The sequence below is a fragment of the Psammomys obesus genome, unplaced genomic scaffold (genome assembly GCF_907164565.1).
Source record: "Psammomys obesus unplaced genomic scaffold, mPsaObe1.curated_primary_1811, whole genome shotgun sequence".
NCBI classification, from domain to species: domain Eukaryota; kingdom Metazoa; phylum Chordata; class Mammalia; order Rodentia; family Muridae; genus Psammomys; species Psammomys obesus.
In genome coordinates, this window is record NW_026596120.1 from 11,680,359 (window position 1) to 11,697,653 (window position 17,295).

Consider the following 17,295-nt stretch of genomic DNA (forward strand, 5'->3'; position numbering starts at 1 on the left):
AGAGGAAGGGGGAAACCAGCTTGAAGCTGAGTAGCAATGTAGAAAGACAAGTGCTGGAGGCCCAGCTCACCAAATACAAGTATGAAGATTGAAGCCACCTGGCACACAGAGCTAAGAAGGCTTTTATCAGAAGAGGAGGGGTATGCTGAAAGCAGGACATGGGGGAGCTTATTTTGCTAAGGAAGGGACTGTAGGCTAGGAAGATGGCTGTGAAGTGGCTTCAATAACTACTTAAGATGGTGGCATTTGTAACCAAAGTGCTAGAAGAATGACAGAGGCGGCAAGAACAAATAGTCCAGGAAAGTTGGTTAATACCTCCATGCCTTGTGGGTACCTATGACCAGGATAGACAAGTTCTTTTGGGCAAGGATCACTGGTGCTAGACTGCTGAGGACCTGCTGGGCACCCGAAGGCAATAGATAATGATCTTGGCACTACTAGAATTAAGAGTTGCAGAGGTTCTGGCTAGGAGCCAGCAGCATACACATGGGTGACTCTAGATCTTTCGATTTATTTTACATTTAATAAACACTGACTGTAAACTCAGCCTCCTTTTGTATCAAGGAGCCCCTCCTCTCCTCGTATGCCCACAAGCTTTCACTTTTTGTGTGATCCACTCTTAATACCCCGTCAGCCTCTTCCTTCCAGGGTCCTCCTGTCCTGCACATTGAGTCTTAGGTGGTTCCTTGGGGGCTGGATGTTATCTTTGATGTTCTGAATATATCAGCTACCTGGAATGCAGTAATTTCTGGGTGTGACTTCATCCCATCTCTCACCTGAGTGAATCGGGAATCTTTATTTCTTTGTTTGTTTGTTTATTTATTTATTTATTTATTTATTTATTTATTTATTTTGCATCCATTACTAAAAGTTCTTGAGCCCTAGCCTCACCATAGAGGAAACCCTTTGATGAACCTCCTGTGATCCTGGCAACATGTTGACACTGAGTCTGACATTTGCCACACCTGACACGGGCAGGCTGCTCTCTTCCACACAGGTGCTTTGCAGTCTGTGTCCCTGAAACCAGGTCTCTAGGACAGAGTCCATGACTCTTGAGTGGGCCCTTACAGGCACAAATTATAAATGTGAACATTTAATAGAGAAAGTGCTCAAAATGGGCATTCTTAGTACCCTTCCTCTGTAGTGCGACTGAGTAAGCATGTGACCAGATAGGTTTTTTTTCATACAAATAAATAGTGAGTGGGATCTATCCCTATTTGTACTGCTTCTGTTTTGTTTTAACCTAAACACTAGGTTCCAGATTTATCCCGCTAACATTTTGTCTTGCAGATTTCAAATTAGCATTCAAAGCTGTCGGGTGGCTCTGAATTTTGATTCTGTCTTTTATGGTGTTAGTTCTGCTTCCCAACTGTTACCTACAAACTCGATCAGCATCCCCACGCTTGCATCTGGCTTGTGAAGTTTAGAAAGCAATCAAACTAGCATAGATTGATTAGGGCGAGTACTAGAATAACGCCAGGGACCTTCCTCCTGAGTGAGTGACAGTCGCTAACTCACTTTCTCTGCATATGAAGACAGTCTGCATCTCCTTAACCATGCCTTCCCTTAGGAGACCATAAGATAGTTTTGCCAAAATAAACATTCACCACTCATAATTCTTGAATTTACTAAATATATGGCCTAATTAAAAGAGACAAGGTCCCATTTTATATATATATATATATATATATATATACACACACACATACATATATATATATATACATACTTTTTTTTCTTAATGACTTCTTGTCTGTTCCTAATGATGACAGAATTCAAGTTTATATCCCTGGATTCATGTTCTTCACAGTCTCTTGGGGGCATTTGACTGGGCCTAGTCTCCTGTGTATGTCCTTATGGCCTCTCTCTCTGTTCTTTGCTTTGTCTCAAGATTAAAATGTTTTCCACTCTCAAGTATTATGGCTGGTTTTAATGTCTACTTGCCACAGATTAGAATCACCTGACTAGGGAGCCTCACTTGGAAAAACATCCTGATTTCTTTGATTGACAGGGAATTAGGTGTCACCTTTTGGTATTGATGTAGATAAAAAAGGGTGTGGCAGAGAACAATTATCTATCCTGCCTTTTTGCTTGCCTTAGCCTACCTCTTGCCATTGAGTTAATCCATCCCATTGCTGCTAGTGTTGATTCCTATGTGTGTCTAAGCTTTCTTTGGGACTAGAGACCAGCAGTTCTCCAGGAACCTTCAGAGCTTCTGGTATCAGATTGAGACTGCTGAGGGTGTCAGCCTCAAGGACAGAGTAATTAGTAGTTACCAGGTTTTGAGCTTCCTGGTATGATTTCACTGGTGAGTGTGTGTGTGTATATGACTACTCATTCCATTGGTTCTGTTCCTCTAGAGAACCCTGACAAATACAGCTCCATACCTCATTTATGCTTTTGTTTTTTGAAACATGACAGTAAACACTGTAATTTATGTCTTCTACTCAGAGGCAGTTTCTAAGGACTTATCTTCTAAAACCTAACCTTTATCTAAATCTCCCTTTATCTCCAACCTCTTGGCCCCCACTCAGCTCAGAAATCAGGAATGACCGAAGTTCCTTGAATGCCTGTTTGTATTTCTCCAAAACAGAAAGGTCCCTAAGCTTCCCTGCCCTACCTGAATCAAGCTAAACTGTCCAGGCCCTATGTAATCAGCCAACAATTTATGAGGACTGGACCAAGAAGCCACGACAATGCACTGTCTGCCCATTCCTGAGCATGGGAAGTCCATGCTCCTTTCCATGAACATGACTCCTGGCTCAGAACTTCATCACACTGACTGACAGAACATGCCTCACACTGTCTTGCCAGCCCACTCTCCAGCAAGGGTCATTCCACCAATCCAAATTTCCTTCTACATCTCTGCTCACTGAGTTCTACAGCAGCTATTTTCAACCTGTGTGTCTCAGCCCCTTTGGGGAGGGGGTGTCACATAGAGATGTCCTGCATATGGAGATACTGTAATTTGCAGCAGTAGAAAATTTACGGTTATGAAGCAGAAACAAAAAAATTATGTTATGGTTGGGTGTCACCATAACATTAGGAACTGCATGAAAAGGTTGTAGGATTAGGAAGGCTGAGAACCACTGCTCTAGGGTCGGAAGTGAAATATGAGCCAGTTCCTGAATACAGTATCATGTTTTGAGTAACATAGTCTGCCATGCCTTGACTCATTAGGGAAGATGAGTCTGTTGCAAAAGTTTCTTCTCTGTGTCTTTCTGTCTCTACATCACTTTCAAAGGGAGGGTCTGGAAGACAAGATCTATCAACTCCTTTGTAGCATTCCCTGGGGAAGCCAAAGGAGGTGGGGTCTCCAGGCACTGGTGACCAGAGCTGGGCATCTGTTGCTGATATTCTGTCACTCCCAGACCAGGAAGCCCTTGGAGCTCCTGAAGCTGTCCAGGTTCCACAGAGTGTATTCAAATGGGGACTCCAGGCACAGCTATGTGTCTGCATTCACAACTGGGCACACATGTGCCTTCTGACTCTTAGAATGGAACCCGTAGATGGGAACTCACAAACCACCAATCTGGAGCTGGCACAGAACTGCATCTGGAATTAGACAGAGTTGCTCCCAAGAACAGGCACACTGAGCCTCTGCCACACAGAGAGAACATGAGGTCTGCAGCCAGACTCAGAGAGGGTACAGTTCCTCAAAGTTTGTCCCTGAGGAAAGTCACTTGTCCTTCTAGGACTAGCACCTGTCTCCTTGAGTGGTTATGGAGATTATGGGAGTCAAGGAAAGCTACTAGACTAAAGTTTCCAATGTAGACACAGAAATCTTCATCCCTCCCACCTCTCTGTGTCTGCCCCTCCCTCCCAGCCACTTTTCTCTCTGCTCCTTGTATGCTGGGCCTTCCTCTAGCTGCATGGTCCTTTGATCATGATTCTCCAGTAATAATGGCTTCAACCAAAGAGAGAGTTGTTCACAAGAGAAAAATGCACAAATGCAACTCCTCGGTGCATGAGAATGTAAGCTTAGAGAACCCAGGTGTGGGGGGAAGGGGGAAGGAGGTAGGAGAGGCAGGTGGCAGGGGTTGGAATAAAAGAGAATAGCTATGCACAGAAGAGAAGGGCATTTGGAAATGATGCAAAGTAGCCTAAGCAATAAACTGAGACAATCCCTCAACATCAACTCTACATCTGCCTCATCCACCTAGCAACAACAGATGAAGCTCACTAACAGTGACTCTCAATAGCAAGGACCCTATGGCTAAAGACCCAGGAGTAGTTTTTCTGCAGAGCCTAGGAACCAGAACTACCTCCCTCTGTGGCTATGGGTGTGTTGGAGCACCTTCCTCCTCTCCCAACCCGCTCACTCCCACACAGGGAACCATGAGCATTTTAGAAACACATCTTTGTGCTGTACCAAGTAGCCTGGCAGAGCCACCCCTTCAACAGAAGAACAGCCAAATGTCAGGTTGAAGTTGTCAAAAAGCATTCTCAAACTATCCTGGAAGCCTGGGGATCCTCTGTACCCCGCCTAAAAGTTGGCACCCCGTAGAAGGAAAATACGTGGCCGTGTCGCCCTGTGGTGCTGTTAGGGTTCTCTAACAGTACCTGATCTTGGACCCTTGTGTGTTCCCCACTCTTCTTTCAGGCCAACATGACCATGACTATTTTATCCAAAGAGGTCAGGAACCAGATCTGAAACGGACATCTAGTGGCTCCTCACAGCGAGGAGCTGTCAAATAGCAGGTGAGGAGGCAATGCCAGAAGCCTGGGATAGAGGAGGGAGGCAGACATGGGCTTTGGGGCAATCCTGAGGCACCAGAGCGATACACAATCATCTGAGAGTCAGGTACCAAAAAGTCTGGCTTAAAGAGCTGGCCTGGGGAGTCCTTGATGCCTTGTGGTGGCTTCTCCTCCAAATGCCTACTCTGTGCACATCCTGGTTGCCAAAGGTTTGATCTTACAGAAATCTTCAGCTCTGTCTTACACTTGGTTGAGAAGCCATATCCACAGGGTCACCTTTGAGCAGCCAACGCTTGAGCCTTCTACTTTAGAACACGCATTCCTTCAGAGCACGGGTGCAGCTGTGAACACTGCATTGCTTTCTGTCTCAGGCGACCCTGGAGAAGGAAAGCTGTCTGGTCCGTGAGAATTTCAGTCTTGAAAGCCATTTTTACCAACCCGATGAACATGAACCCATGCTTCAGGTCATACGAGTCTGTGGAATCCTGCTGAGCGTGCAGGACAAAAGTGGCTCAGGATACAAGAGGAGGACTGAAGTTTGATGGGGCAGATGCAAGAGAGTCCAGTGTGCCGGGGCAGATTTCTCTGGGCATGTGTGGGATTCAGAAAGAGTCATTTAGAAACAGTGTCTTCTGTAAGGCTCTAAGTATCTGCTTCTGGAAGCAGGAAGGTGGCCCACCTATCCTTCTGGGAACTGTTTTAGACCTCAATGCTGAAATCATTCAGAGGAATAGGTGGCAATTTTGATGCAGAATTATATGTATGTTGGTGAGAGAAATTTTATACACACACACAAAAAAAATTTATATACAGGCTTAAAAGAGAGAGCAGGCAGAGGTAAGATAATGAATGAGAAAAACTTTTAAAGGTACTGTTTAAAAGAAAATGCTTGGGAGATACCCCAGCACTTCAGCCCCCTGGGCTCTGTTATCTTTTTAATTCCCTGCATTCATGTTCTATGGCTTATCTGTGAATTTGGTTAACACATTCCCCAGCCGCTCAATTGGATAAGATAAGGTAGAAGATGCTAATAGAGAACCCTCCATCCTTCCCCACTGAGTGTGATTTCAGGATTCATTGACTTGCTAAACCCTGTCTTCTCCTGTCTCGAATATGGCTTATCAGTGCAGAAAGTAATCTTCCACCAGGAGTTCAGGGACTGCCCACAAAGGGCATGCAGTGGACAGCCTGTGGTCTCTGGGGGCTTGCAGAGAGGGACCACTTGGGCACTGAGGGCTTGTCAGACATTTGCTGCTATACCTGATCCTCACCAGTCTGGCTGTAAAGACCCAGGTCAGGCAATGGGGGTGCGCTTTCTACTCACCTCTGCCTGTGCTATAGTGCTGGAGTTTATCGCTGTACACAGCCTCTTTGCTGTAAGCTCGTTTCCTGCAGATACAGAGAAGGAGGACTTTCTTAGCAAGGTCATACCGAGGCCTCATACCCAGACATGGAGCTCACCCCGAGTGTCTCCTAGGGTTGGGAAACTGGGAAATCCTCACTTGAAGGTTTCATTTCTGCCGTGGCTTACATTCTGGTTGACCAACACACATTCCCTTGGGCAGAGGGTTCAGCTTTCAAGTCAAAGACTTGCAGGTACCAGGAGAGGCTGTGGGCATCTGCCAAGGGGGCAGTCCTGATGAGGATTGCCATCGGTGCCAGGGAACTGCAGATCTGCTCAGCGGGAGACGGCTATAGAGCTTTGCAGGCAAGATCTGGGCTAACCACCCAAGGCAGCTTGCAAACAGTATTAAAAATTCACAAGGCCTTCAGGCCAGTCGGTGTGCTCAGCTCTCCCTGTCTCTTCCTCGCCCCCTCTTCTGCCTGTCTGCCTCTTGCCTGCTGCCCAGGACCTGGTCTCTCTAACCAGAAAACTGCCTGTGCACAGCTGTGATGCTCCAGTGGGTCAACTGCAATTTTGTAACTGTCACTCTGAAAAGTCCTTATGCACGAGGGGGCGAAAAGGCTTGGGCTGAAATGAAGAAGGAGGACGGATGCTGTTTACTTATAGTCTCACCCAGCTCCCATGGCAGGTGTTTATCCCAGGCACAAAATAAATAAATAATCTTGAGACTTCTAGTTTGCTAGTTAAAGAACTTGCCTAGGCTCCCCAGGTAGAGAAAGGCCAGCATGGGGGAAGGGAACATAGAGAGGCTTCCTGGGCTCAGGGAGAGTTGAGTGGAGGATCTACCTGCTGCAGACGATGGAGATGGCCACCAGAGACACAACGAATACGACCCCAGCTGCTGCAGAGCCAGCAATCAGGGGTAACTGCTCCCTCAGCTCCGACTTGTAATCATCTAGGTGAGAAAGAAAGGAGTTAGAATCCTCCCTGTGTGCCCCACGCAAATAGCTGCACATGGTGCATGACCCCAAAGACATCAGATACATGTGAACACGTGCGCCCTGGTTTCCGATGCTTCTCAGCGGGGAACAGCAATAGAAACAAAAGAGCAGGGACAACTCTGGGAACTCAGGGACGATGAGAGAAGGTGACTCCTAACCTCCGCTGCCTGGCTCTGCAGGTTTCTCTAAGTCCTGTCTGCTTTAAGAGTTAAGTCCAATGGAGGGGAAATGAAAAGCTGTTGCTGAAACAGCTTAAGCTGTTGAAATGCAGCTTGTCAACAGATTCATTGAGCAGATTTTTACAGTTTATCTGTAGTCAGGCAGCGCTGCGGCAGGAGCCGTGGAGGATGAAGAGACGCCAGAGAAATCGCCCAGCACTGTGAGCTCTCACTTGACACGTAAAGGATTGAGGTTTCTGCCAAGGGTTGAAACCACGCAGCATTACGGGTGGAGTGGAACACCCAAGGGTCACAGAGGTGGACAGAGATGGTCCAAACCCTGCTGTTGCCTGTGTTTTCTTTGTGATCTTGGAGGAATTATTTCACTCCTATGATTCTCAGCCCTCTGGACTGTTGATAAAATGTCAAACCATATGAATAGTTCATAATATTTCACCTGTATCACAGATGTGCCCAAATTTCACTTCTCTTTTCTTGAATGCACACCAGCTCTGCATCTCAGCTTGCTATTCTTATTATGGTGGCAGTGCTTCATTCCTGGACGGTAGTAAGAAGCCACTCTCCACCACATCACACCCAGGCATAAGGAAGGTCAAACTGTTTATATTTTATTACGATTAGGGTTGTCAGACACAGAAAAACAAAACCACAACCCGCACTTCAGATAGGAGATATTCATCCTTAAACATTATTTATCTGGAATTCAAATTAAACTGATCTCCCTATGTTTTATCTGGCAACACCTCTCACCACAATAAGGCTCCCCATAACCCATACGAGGATCTCCTGAGCACAGCTGTTAAACACCACCGTCTCTGAACCCCTCATCAAATCTACTGGTGAAGATCAGATCGTCTGTGTGTTTCACCAATACCTCAGCAAGGTCTTAGGCCCCAGTATTTGTGAATGATCTTTCATCTGTCTGGGCAATAAAAGCAACTTCTAGAAACAAGGCTGTTGGCTCTTAGTGTATGTGAATGCACACGTCCATGGGTGTTGAGGCCGGAAGACAACTTTGGATATCCTTTCTCAGGAGCCATCCTTAGTTTGTGGTGTGTGTGCCTGTGCATGTGTATGTGTGCTGTGTAGGTGTAGCTGTAGGGAGGTCAGAGGTCAACATCAGGTATACTTTAAGACACAGTCATTACAGAACTTGGAGGTTAACAATCCAGGTGGACTGGCAGGCCATCAAGCCCAAAGATCCACCTGTCTCTGTCACCCAGCCCTGATGTTACAAACACGAACTGCTCTCTACCTGGCTTTGTGCATAGGTGCGAGGGATGGGAACTCAGGTCCTCACAGTTGGACAGCAGACACTCCGCTGACAGCATCTGCTCTGTCTTTTGAGACAAGATCTCCCACCGAGACCTAGGACTTCCCACTTAGGCTAAATTGGCTGGCCATCTGACCTCAGGGTCCGCCATTTCTACCTGCCAGCACTGGAGTTACAAATGTGTGCCACCATGACCCAATTTCTTTTTAACGTGGGTTGTGATGCTGGAACTTGGGTCTTCGTGCTTCTGTGGGAAGCGCATTACAACTGAGCAACCTACCCAGACTGCTGTTGGCTCTTAAAACCCATCATTCTGAAGACTATAGAAGATAACTAAAAGGACTAGAGGTAGAGTTTCAGTTTCCCTCAGCTGAAAGTTTGGTTTGTAAATTTTCCTCATGAGTGTCTGCGTGTGTCTGAGTGTGGTTTTATGGAATGAAAATGCAGGTGCCCATGGAAATCAGAGGAGGGCATTGGATCCCTTGGAGCTGGTGTTGCAGTGATTCCAAGTCCACTCCTGAAGTGAATGCTGGGACCTGAACTTGGGAAGAGCAGTATGCACTGTTAATGCTGAGCCATCTCTCCAGAACCAGCAGGAGTATTATTTTTAAACATGTATTTAGAAAAGAAAGCTGGCAGGAAATAAAGTGCAGGAAACCACGATGAAGAGCCTTTGACAAAGTCTATAAATCAATTTGTCACAGAACAACATAGGATCCAAAAGTGATGATGATGATGATGATGATAATTTAAAAAACACATGGTCAGCACACAGTAGCTAAGAGCAGCGAGGCACCATGTGGCAGCCACCGGCCCAGGAAGCCACTGACCTAGAAGGACTCCCAGGTCCTCCTGTCTTGATGGCCCTATCACTGATCAACCTTCAAACTCACTCTCTGCTGCAGAGCAGCCTGCAGCTTCAGAGAGCATCATCACCAATAAACAAGCCCCGTCATTAAGATAAATTCTCTCAGATTTGGCCACTTACCAGAACTCTCGTACATCTCCCCTCTCTTGGGTCTGCAAAACTTAACTGCCAAATGTAAAAAGAATAGCCTTCTTGGGGGAAATTTGTTACTTCTTGATTTGTCTAGCAGAATTGCCAAGAGACCAGTGCTCAGAGCATTTGGAGTTTGGGGCTTTTAATCCTGTGTACCTCCTGATGCCAAAGTGCCTATAAATCTAGATAGTAAGTGAGGTGCAAAATGGGGGAGCAGAGTCCTTAAGGGAGAAGCAGATGGCCTGCGTTCCTCCCATCCCAGCAGTGTTATTAATCTCAATGAACGGGCTCACCTTTCTACCCCATCTCACCAGTCTCGGAACACGAGAGAAAATTCACCTGGCATAAACTCAACACAGCCTACAAACTCTAGTCTCATAGGGGCCAGGCAGCTCATGCAAAGCATCCAGCTGTGTCGCCTGAAAGTGGGGGTGAGGGTGGGGGCCACCATCTGGGGTGACTCTTACTCTTTTTAATCTCTCTCCTCATACCAGAACACCCAGCCCTGGCTTCTCATACTTTTTTTTTTTTTACATGAAATTTTTAGATAAAATAATTGGAATTTTAAATATTTCTAATTAGTGTAGAAATTGCTTTAAAATATGTGTGTCAAGATAAAAACCTCAAGTCTTATCAAGCACCCAGCCTAAGAGTGTCAGCCTAAAATAGAACGCTTTGTGGAAAAAGACATTTCGAATATATGTTAACTGGCAAAGAAGACATGAGGGCTTTCAACTGATGGGTTGTAGAAGAGACTGATGCTTGAAAAGTTATATAGAAACAGCTCACGAATGAGCCAATAAAGACAGGCAACAGGCAGAAAGATACAGGAATGCACAAACTCTGATAGGTCCTCTGAACTCATGATGGAGGGGTCCTCAGAGGACTAGGAAGCAAAGTTAAAAGAGGGGGACAAAGAAGCTCCCAAATAAAAGTATTTACGAGTGTGTGTGCAATAGTTCATATAAACTGGCAACCTGGAAGGATTCAGAATGCCCCAGGAGACAAACCTCTGAGCGTGTCTATGAGGGAGTTTCTAGTTTGGATTAAGTGAGATGGGAAGACATGCCCTAAAATATAAGTGGCACCAGGCCATGGGCTGGGGTCCTAGATTGGATGAAAAGAAGAAACAGGCTGGATACCACCATCCATCTCTGGAAACACTGTGAGCAGATTCTTTGGTTCCTGTTGTCATGACTTCCCATCATGTGCCCCCCAAAAACAGTAAGACAAAATGAACTCTTCTTTCCCTCTGTTGCTTCTGTCAGGTATTTTGTCAGAGGGAAAAAGGTTATTTAGAAGGACGGGTTTTCTGGCCCTGAAAATGGCTCCACTGCAGTCTCTCTCTCTTTCTCTGAAAATACCTGAGCAAGGTCACGGGTGAAGTTAACTACAGCATTCTCAGATACTGGGTACGTGACCCGAACCTTGTCTCCTCTGGTTGTTCGTTTGTTTTTGTTGTTGTTGTTTTCTCCTAAATGTAGTAAGCTCAGTCCCAGAGCACAAACACAGAGGAGTAAGATGGAGGTGAGGAAGAGTCAGTGCAGACGCTTGGACCCTCTTAAGGAGACCGGTAGGTACCTGTGAGAAGTATGGGGATCTCACTCTTGCGTAGACACAGAGGCACACAGGGTGTAGAGCCATGTGGGATTGCCTTTCCCAGGCAAATCCAGCCAATGTTGGCAGAGAGAGACCAGACTTCAGAATGTCAGAGTGTATCAAGAGAGTCCACGTGGCCCCCACTGGGAAACAAGGCCTTCTGGAGGAACTCCACTGGCTTAGTGAGCACCGGCTACCATGGAAGTTTCTACAGGATTGCTTTCTTTCACTGTTGTCTTCCCTGAGCCTGTGTCATTTCCACCCCCAGCACTCATCCCTCCCTTTGCCTGCCTTACCATCTGTCAGAGTTTGGAAGCACATCTTGCCGCTGAACTTGCCATAGCCAGCCACGGTTCGGGCGCGCACCTGGACCACATACACCATGCCGGGCCGGAGCCCGTCAATACGGGCCGTGTTGGTCTGGCTCCTGGCCATGGAAGAGTTGAACTCATTGTGCTCCTAAAGAAGAGACAAGGGAAGGGAAAGGGTTCATCGCCAGCTCCTGAGCCCTGTAACCCCAGGCGTCTCTGTGAGAGCACTCAGTCCCGTCAGCTCTTGGTCTTACACCTTTGGTAGACGTTGTCTCTCTTTTAATAAGGCCAGTCTGCCTGGGCCAAGGGAATGAGAGTCAGCTTTGGGCCACAGGGAGGCGGCAGCACAAAGAAAGAAGGAAAGGAAGGAAGGAAGGAAGGGAAAGAGAGAGAGAGAGAGAAAGAAAGAAAGAAAGAAAGAAAGAAAGAAAGAAAGAAAGAAAGAAAGAAAGAATCTGAGAAAACAGCTACCTCCCAGGCTCTCACTGGGAGTTCATAGACGTTTTCTGCCCATGAACCAGCCCTCCTCAGAGTTCAAAGGCAAAATACCAATTGCCTTCAGCTTTGCAAATTCCATCACACCTCCTACCTCAACAGAGGCAAGCTCTGCAGACTCCCTGTGCTGCTCGTCTGCCTCTGCTTGCTTCTGCTGAGGTACACTGCATCTTCCCCTGATGAGACCTGCTGGCCATACTGCATGATTGCTGCTCTAGATGACTCCTGTGGTTCAGCCAAGTGTTCAGCTGAAATGATTGAGGTCATCCTAGACTGCCACTCATGCCTGCTTCTGCCTTCTCTTGGCCTTATATGGGTATCTGTGTTCCAACTCCTCACCATCAACTCCTGGGATGTCATGCTCCTTCTCCCTGGATCCTCATCTCTTCCATCAACCCATTTCCCTGCTTATCTCTCTCTCTAACACCCGATAATTTGTTCTCATCTGTTAGGCCCACCTCTCTGATGTGAACAGACTTGTGTGTATTAATTGATGATTTTTCACCCTGGCTCTTCTCACCCTGAGTACTTTCAAACATGACTTCATCCTCTTGCTCTCATATTTAACATCAGGCTGGTGACTGGACTTTTGGAGTCTCCCATCCCTTCATGATGCTTTCTGCCTATCTGAAGTTTGTCCATTGTCAATGTTCTTGTGTTAAAAGGCCTCTAACTGTCATCAAATAGAAACCAAAGCTCTTAAGTAAGACAACCAAGTACTTTATATTGAAACCAGTTCTTATCTCTCATATTCCTTTGGTGGTCTCACTGTTTCTCGGGGGACCAAACCCAAACCACCAGCATTTTGTTCAAGGCTGTTTCCCCAGTCTGAAGTGATCCTGCTTCCTCCGGATTATTTAAGCTCACATCCCCCAGAGCCTCTTCTCTAGGGAGTACTATTTCACTCCCCTGCAATAGTCTCTTTATTACTGTCCTTGCTGTTTATAGCTCACTCTTAGCACCCTATACATCAGTCTGGCCTCCATTTCCATGTGAGCATATCTTTTCTCTGCAAGGATTCTGGGCCACCTCCATGCGTGCAGGAACAAAGGGTTAGAGTCTGTGCCTTCCTCTCTATGCACAGTGCACCCTGGAGCAAAATGACTTCATTGAAAACCAAGAGGTTGGGTCACTAAAACCAGACAGATGGCCAACCTCCTGTACAGATCTGGAAAACTGTTAAGAGTTCTAGGCACAATAGTTCAAGAGGCAAGGAGACAAATAAGAGAAATGTGAGTGAGGAGATTCTACAGTGCACATGCCAAATGCAGGGGAAAACATGGGAAAGCAAACTAACACAAAAGAAGAAATGTCGATTTTCATAAAATATGTAGAACTCTACTTTGCAAAAGCAAAGTCCACTGGATTCATTCTCTCATCTGGTCAGTCAATAGAATATATAATAATATATTATATTAACACATATATATATATATATATATATGTACATACATACATATGTGTGTGTGTGTATGTACTTGACAGGGGCTGTGGGTCCAAAGTGTGGTTGGTCTCTTTCTTCTAGGGAGACAACACCTTGTGGAATAGATTGGAAGACACAGATCACAGAACTGTTGAATACCATGTGGCAGAGGGAATCTATTAATGAGAGACAGGCTGTGGGGATGTATCACAGGCAAACAGGCCCAGATTTGGGGAGTGATCCACTCAGAAGGAATCAGGAAAGAGTAGCATAAATAGAGTCATAAAGATGAAGGAAACTGACCATATTGCATTGGTTAACTGGGGATCAAGAAAAGAATAAAACAGGCCGAAAGAAGGCCCAGAGGGGCTCAGGAACATGCAGGAGGTGCTGGGTAGTTCTGTGTCAACTTGACATAAGCTAAAGTCATTTGAAAGAAGGAAGCCTCAATTAAGATAATGCCTCCAATTCTGTAAGGCATTTTCTTAGTTATTGATGGGTGGTGCCCTCCCTGGGTTGGTGGTGGTTCTGGGTTCTATAAGAAAGCAGGTTCACCAAGTTGTGGGGAACAAGCCTGTAAGCAGCACCCTTCAATGGCCTCTGCATCAGCTCCTGCCTCCAGGTTCCTGCCTTGTTTGAGATCCTTCCCCAACCTCCTTTGATGGTGATCAGTGATATGGAAGTTTAAATCAAATAAACCCCTTTCCTCCACAACTTGCTTTTTGGTCATGGTATTTTATTGCAGCAACAGAAACCCTAATTAAGAGATAAGGAATTTGTAAATCTGGAGTGTGGATGGTACAGGAGTAGTAATGGACAGTTTGGCTTAAGGAGTCATGGGTTCAAGGCTAGTTTCAACTGACAAAAAAGTTACAAAAAGGCCCTAATGGAGGGTTATCCTTGAGCCCCGGAGGATGCTGTCAGGAAAGGAACTTCTCACTGTTCAATGCATCTACTTGGATTCTCCTGGAGTCCTCTCCACCCCAGTGAGGACTGAGCAGATGGAAGGCTGTTCACTGTAGAGGGATGTTGTCTGGAACTTGCTAATTACTATTTTGGCACACTGAAGACATGGGATCAGAAACTATGAGCATCACCTCAGCACGCCGCAAATAAGAAGAAAACACCATTGCTAAAGAATGCAGGCAGCTGTCTGACTTTTCTGGTTTGGTTGAAATCAGATGGAATCATGCACTGCTTGAGTTAAGTGAAACACTGATTGGGTAGCCCCTACTGGGGGAAAATTGTTTTGATATATTGGCATTTGGATGGTGAGGACCAAACGTTAGCCCATAATCACTTTCCAGTCCACATATTCTTGAAGCGGTTCAGTGATTAAAATGGGCATCAGTTCTTGTTCCTCGCCAAGTCATTAATCAATTCCAGACAAATGAGTGAGAGCAATGAGCGAGGATACTTATGACTGGTTTGATTATAAGTATGTGAAGATGGAAGACACAGCGACTGAGGGCGATGGTTATGTCTCCATTATCTCTCTACCCTGAGCACCCCACACCCTCACTGCCTGGGCTCGCCACAATGCAGTGCTAAGGGAACAAGCGAGCAGCACAAGATATTACTAAGGCCTGGAAGTGTTTCTGTGAGATCTTGAAATCTGAAGAGTAGAAATCCCCCCCCCCAACCTAACCCAACTGGCCAGAGCTTAGACGGTTATTATGAAGCGCTGGGGAGATCTAAACACTTCATCATTAAGACAGCTGAGGGCAGATGTAGACGCTCCTCCCATGGTTTGCCCACATGTGCTGACACAAGGAGTGAAAAGTGTTACAAGACAGTAAACAAGAGAGAATGATGAATGAGAATATATTGAGATGGGGAAGGAGAAGAACATGGCGGAGGCTCTGGGAATGTTCTTAGCTCTCTGGTCTGAGCTCTCTATTAATGAGCTGCTAGGGGAAGGCAGAGGCCCACTGATTCTATTCACAAAACTGAAGTTAAAAAGTGTCCCCAGCACAGACTGAAAGTCTTATTGGGCGGGAGACCCACAGGGGAGCTGCCAGAGGTTGCAAAACTACCACCAACGGGGCCATCCACTTGCCTTATAAATAAAGTGCTGTCACACACAGCCACACCCATCTCCTAATATACTGCCTGTGGCTGCTTTCCTGATATAATGACTCACGGTTCAAATGAAGAGAAGGGGACACCCACGGGGAGAGGAGGTGGTACAAAATGGGGGAATGAAGAATTTTGTTTCTTTGGACTTAATCCAAGACATCTATGGAGCTGGATTCTATTTGTGATGGTGAGGCAGACATGAAGATCACTCATTTTGCTTACACGTATTTGGGTTTAATATTAAAATCCAGTATCATATTTCAGGAGTCACTCTGATGCAGAGATCCTGAGCGGAGAGGATGATTTCATACAATTCTAGAAATTTCCAGCATTGAAATATAATAAAAATGTCTGTAATTTGGTTCTGTGACTCCCTATATGTGACCTGTGTGGTCATGGCTGTCATTTGGCCTTTATATGATTTAGTTCCATCAGCTATAACTGATTATAAGTGGCTTATGAGTGTATTTCTTCCAAGGATCAGAACTAATATATCTGTGTGTATTTGAAACATAATAGGCACTCAATATATGATAAATTACCATTTTGGTTATTATTTCAAAATGCCCTCACAGGCTAATGCCTTTTTCTTTAGTCATATTGGAAATGGTCAAGGCAATGTAATGGATTTCACAGTGGAGCACTTTGAAAGAAAGGAGGCATCCGCTCTCATATGCTCAAGAGTGGTCAATGACTAGGCAAGGAATCCTCTGTCTTCCCAAGAAAAACATCCCATCCTCTGGAGGAAGGACAATAAAATGCTCCACTGAGGTGTGCAAGCTGCCTCAGGCACTGAGTACGATGTGTATGTGTGTGTTAATAATTAGTATGAATTAATGAGAAGCAAGGGGATGGCCTAAGCGGGGAGACTAATGTCCTTCATAGCCTATGAAGCTGAGGTTAATTACAGTGCTGTGAGGGGGAAAGTTTGAATGGAAACTCAAAGACAGAGGCAGAGTGGATGAACTGGGTTGAGGTGGGGAACAGGAAGCCAAGGCACACAGGCATTTGAGCCGCATGGCTGTGGTCCCAGGTTATGTCAAGCACTTGACCTCATCCCTGGCTGCCCACTGAAGTGACTGCCTTGGCCACAGCAGGTGAGGCAGAGGCAGAGCAGATGGCACCAAAGCATTCAGCCCCTTGCCAACACTGCCACCTGCTGCAGGGTTAAAGAGCTGTTCTCAGATCCTGGCTGTATGATTGACTTATGCAAGTATTTATGTTTCTTTTTGTGTATGTTTCTTTGTCCAAAGCAATTATATTAACACTGACCACACAGGAATATGAAAGGGAGCTTAGCTCGTATTAAGTAAGCCTGGACACCAAACTGGCACACTTCATGAAAATTCTTTTTCTCAGATGAAGTATAATTTCAACAGTTCTGCAAAAACTGTAACTTGGTGAGACTTCTAGGTCAACTTTGGTACAAGATGAGATCAATGGGTCCAAACAGCTTGGTGGATCGACCCTTACCTTATTATCTTCATTTTTTTTTCACAAGAATAACTCCTTAACTTTGAAGTGAATCGGGTATAATGGTATGCTGGTTAGTCTTATGTCAACTTGACACAAGCTAGTGTCATCTGAAAGGAGCGAACCTCAACTGAGAAAATGCCTCCATAAGATCCAGCTGTCCGGCACTTTCATAATTAGTGATTGATGGGGGTAGGGGAGGGTCCAGCCCATTGTGGGTGGTGCCACCCCACATGGATGGCACACAGAGATGGTCCTGTGCTCTATAAGAAAGCAGGCTAAGCAAGCCACGAGGAGGAGCGAGTCAGCACTCCTCCATGGCCTCTGCATCAGCTCCCGGCTCCAGGTTCCTGCCCTCCTTGAGTACCTGTCCTGACTTCCTCCAGTGATGGACTATGATCTAGAAGTTTAAGCCAAAT

The 17,295-nt window shown here is 45.8% G+C and overlaps 1 protein-coding gene across 1 annotated transcript in view; it reads right to left on the minus strand.

Moving 5' to 3' along the window:
- Ephb1 (EPH receptor B1) overlaps positions 1–17,295 on the minus strand; it is a 426,680-nt gene that overhangs the window by 72,361 nt on the left and 337,024 nt on the right. The window contains exons 7-9 of the mRNA XM_055629751.1: positions 11,392–11,554; positions 6,890–6,998; positions 6,023–6,087 (exon numbers count right to left, since the gene is read on the minus strand). Of these exons, the coding sequence (XP_055485726.1) occupies positions 6,023–6,087; positions 6,890–6,998; positions 11,392–11,554 (337 nt within the window). The remainder of the gene's footprint in view (positions 1–6,022; positions 6,088–6,889; positions 6,999–11,391; positions 11,555–17,295) is intronic.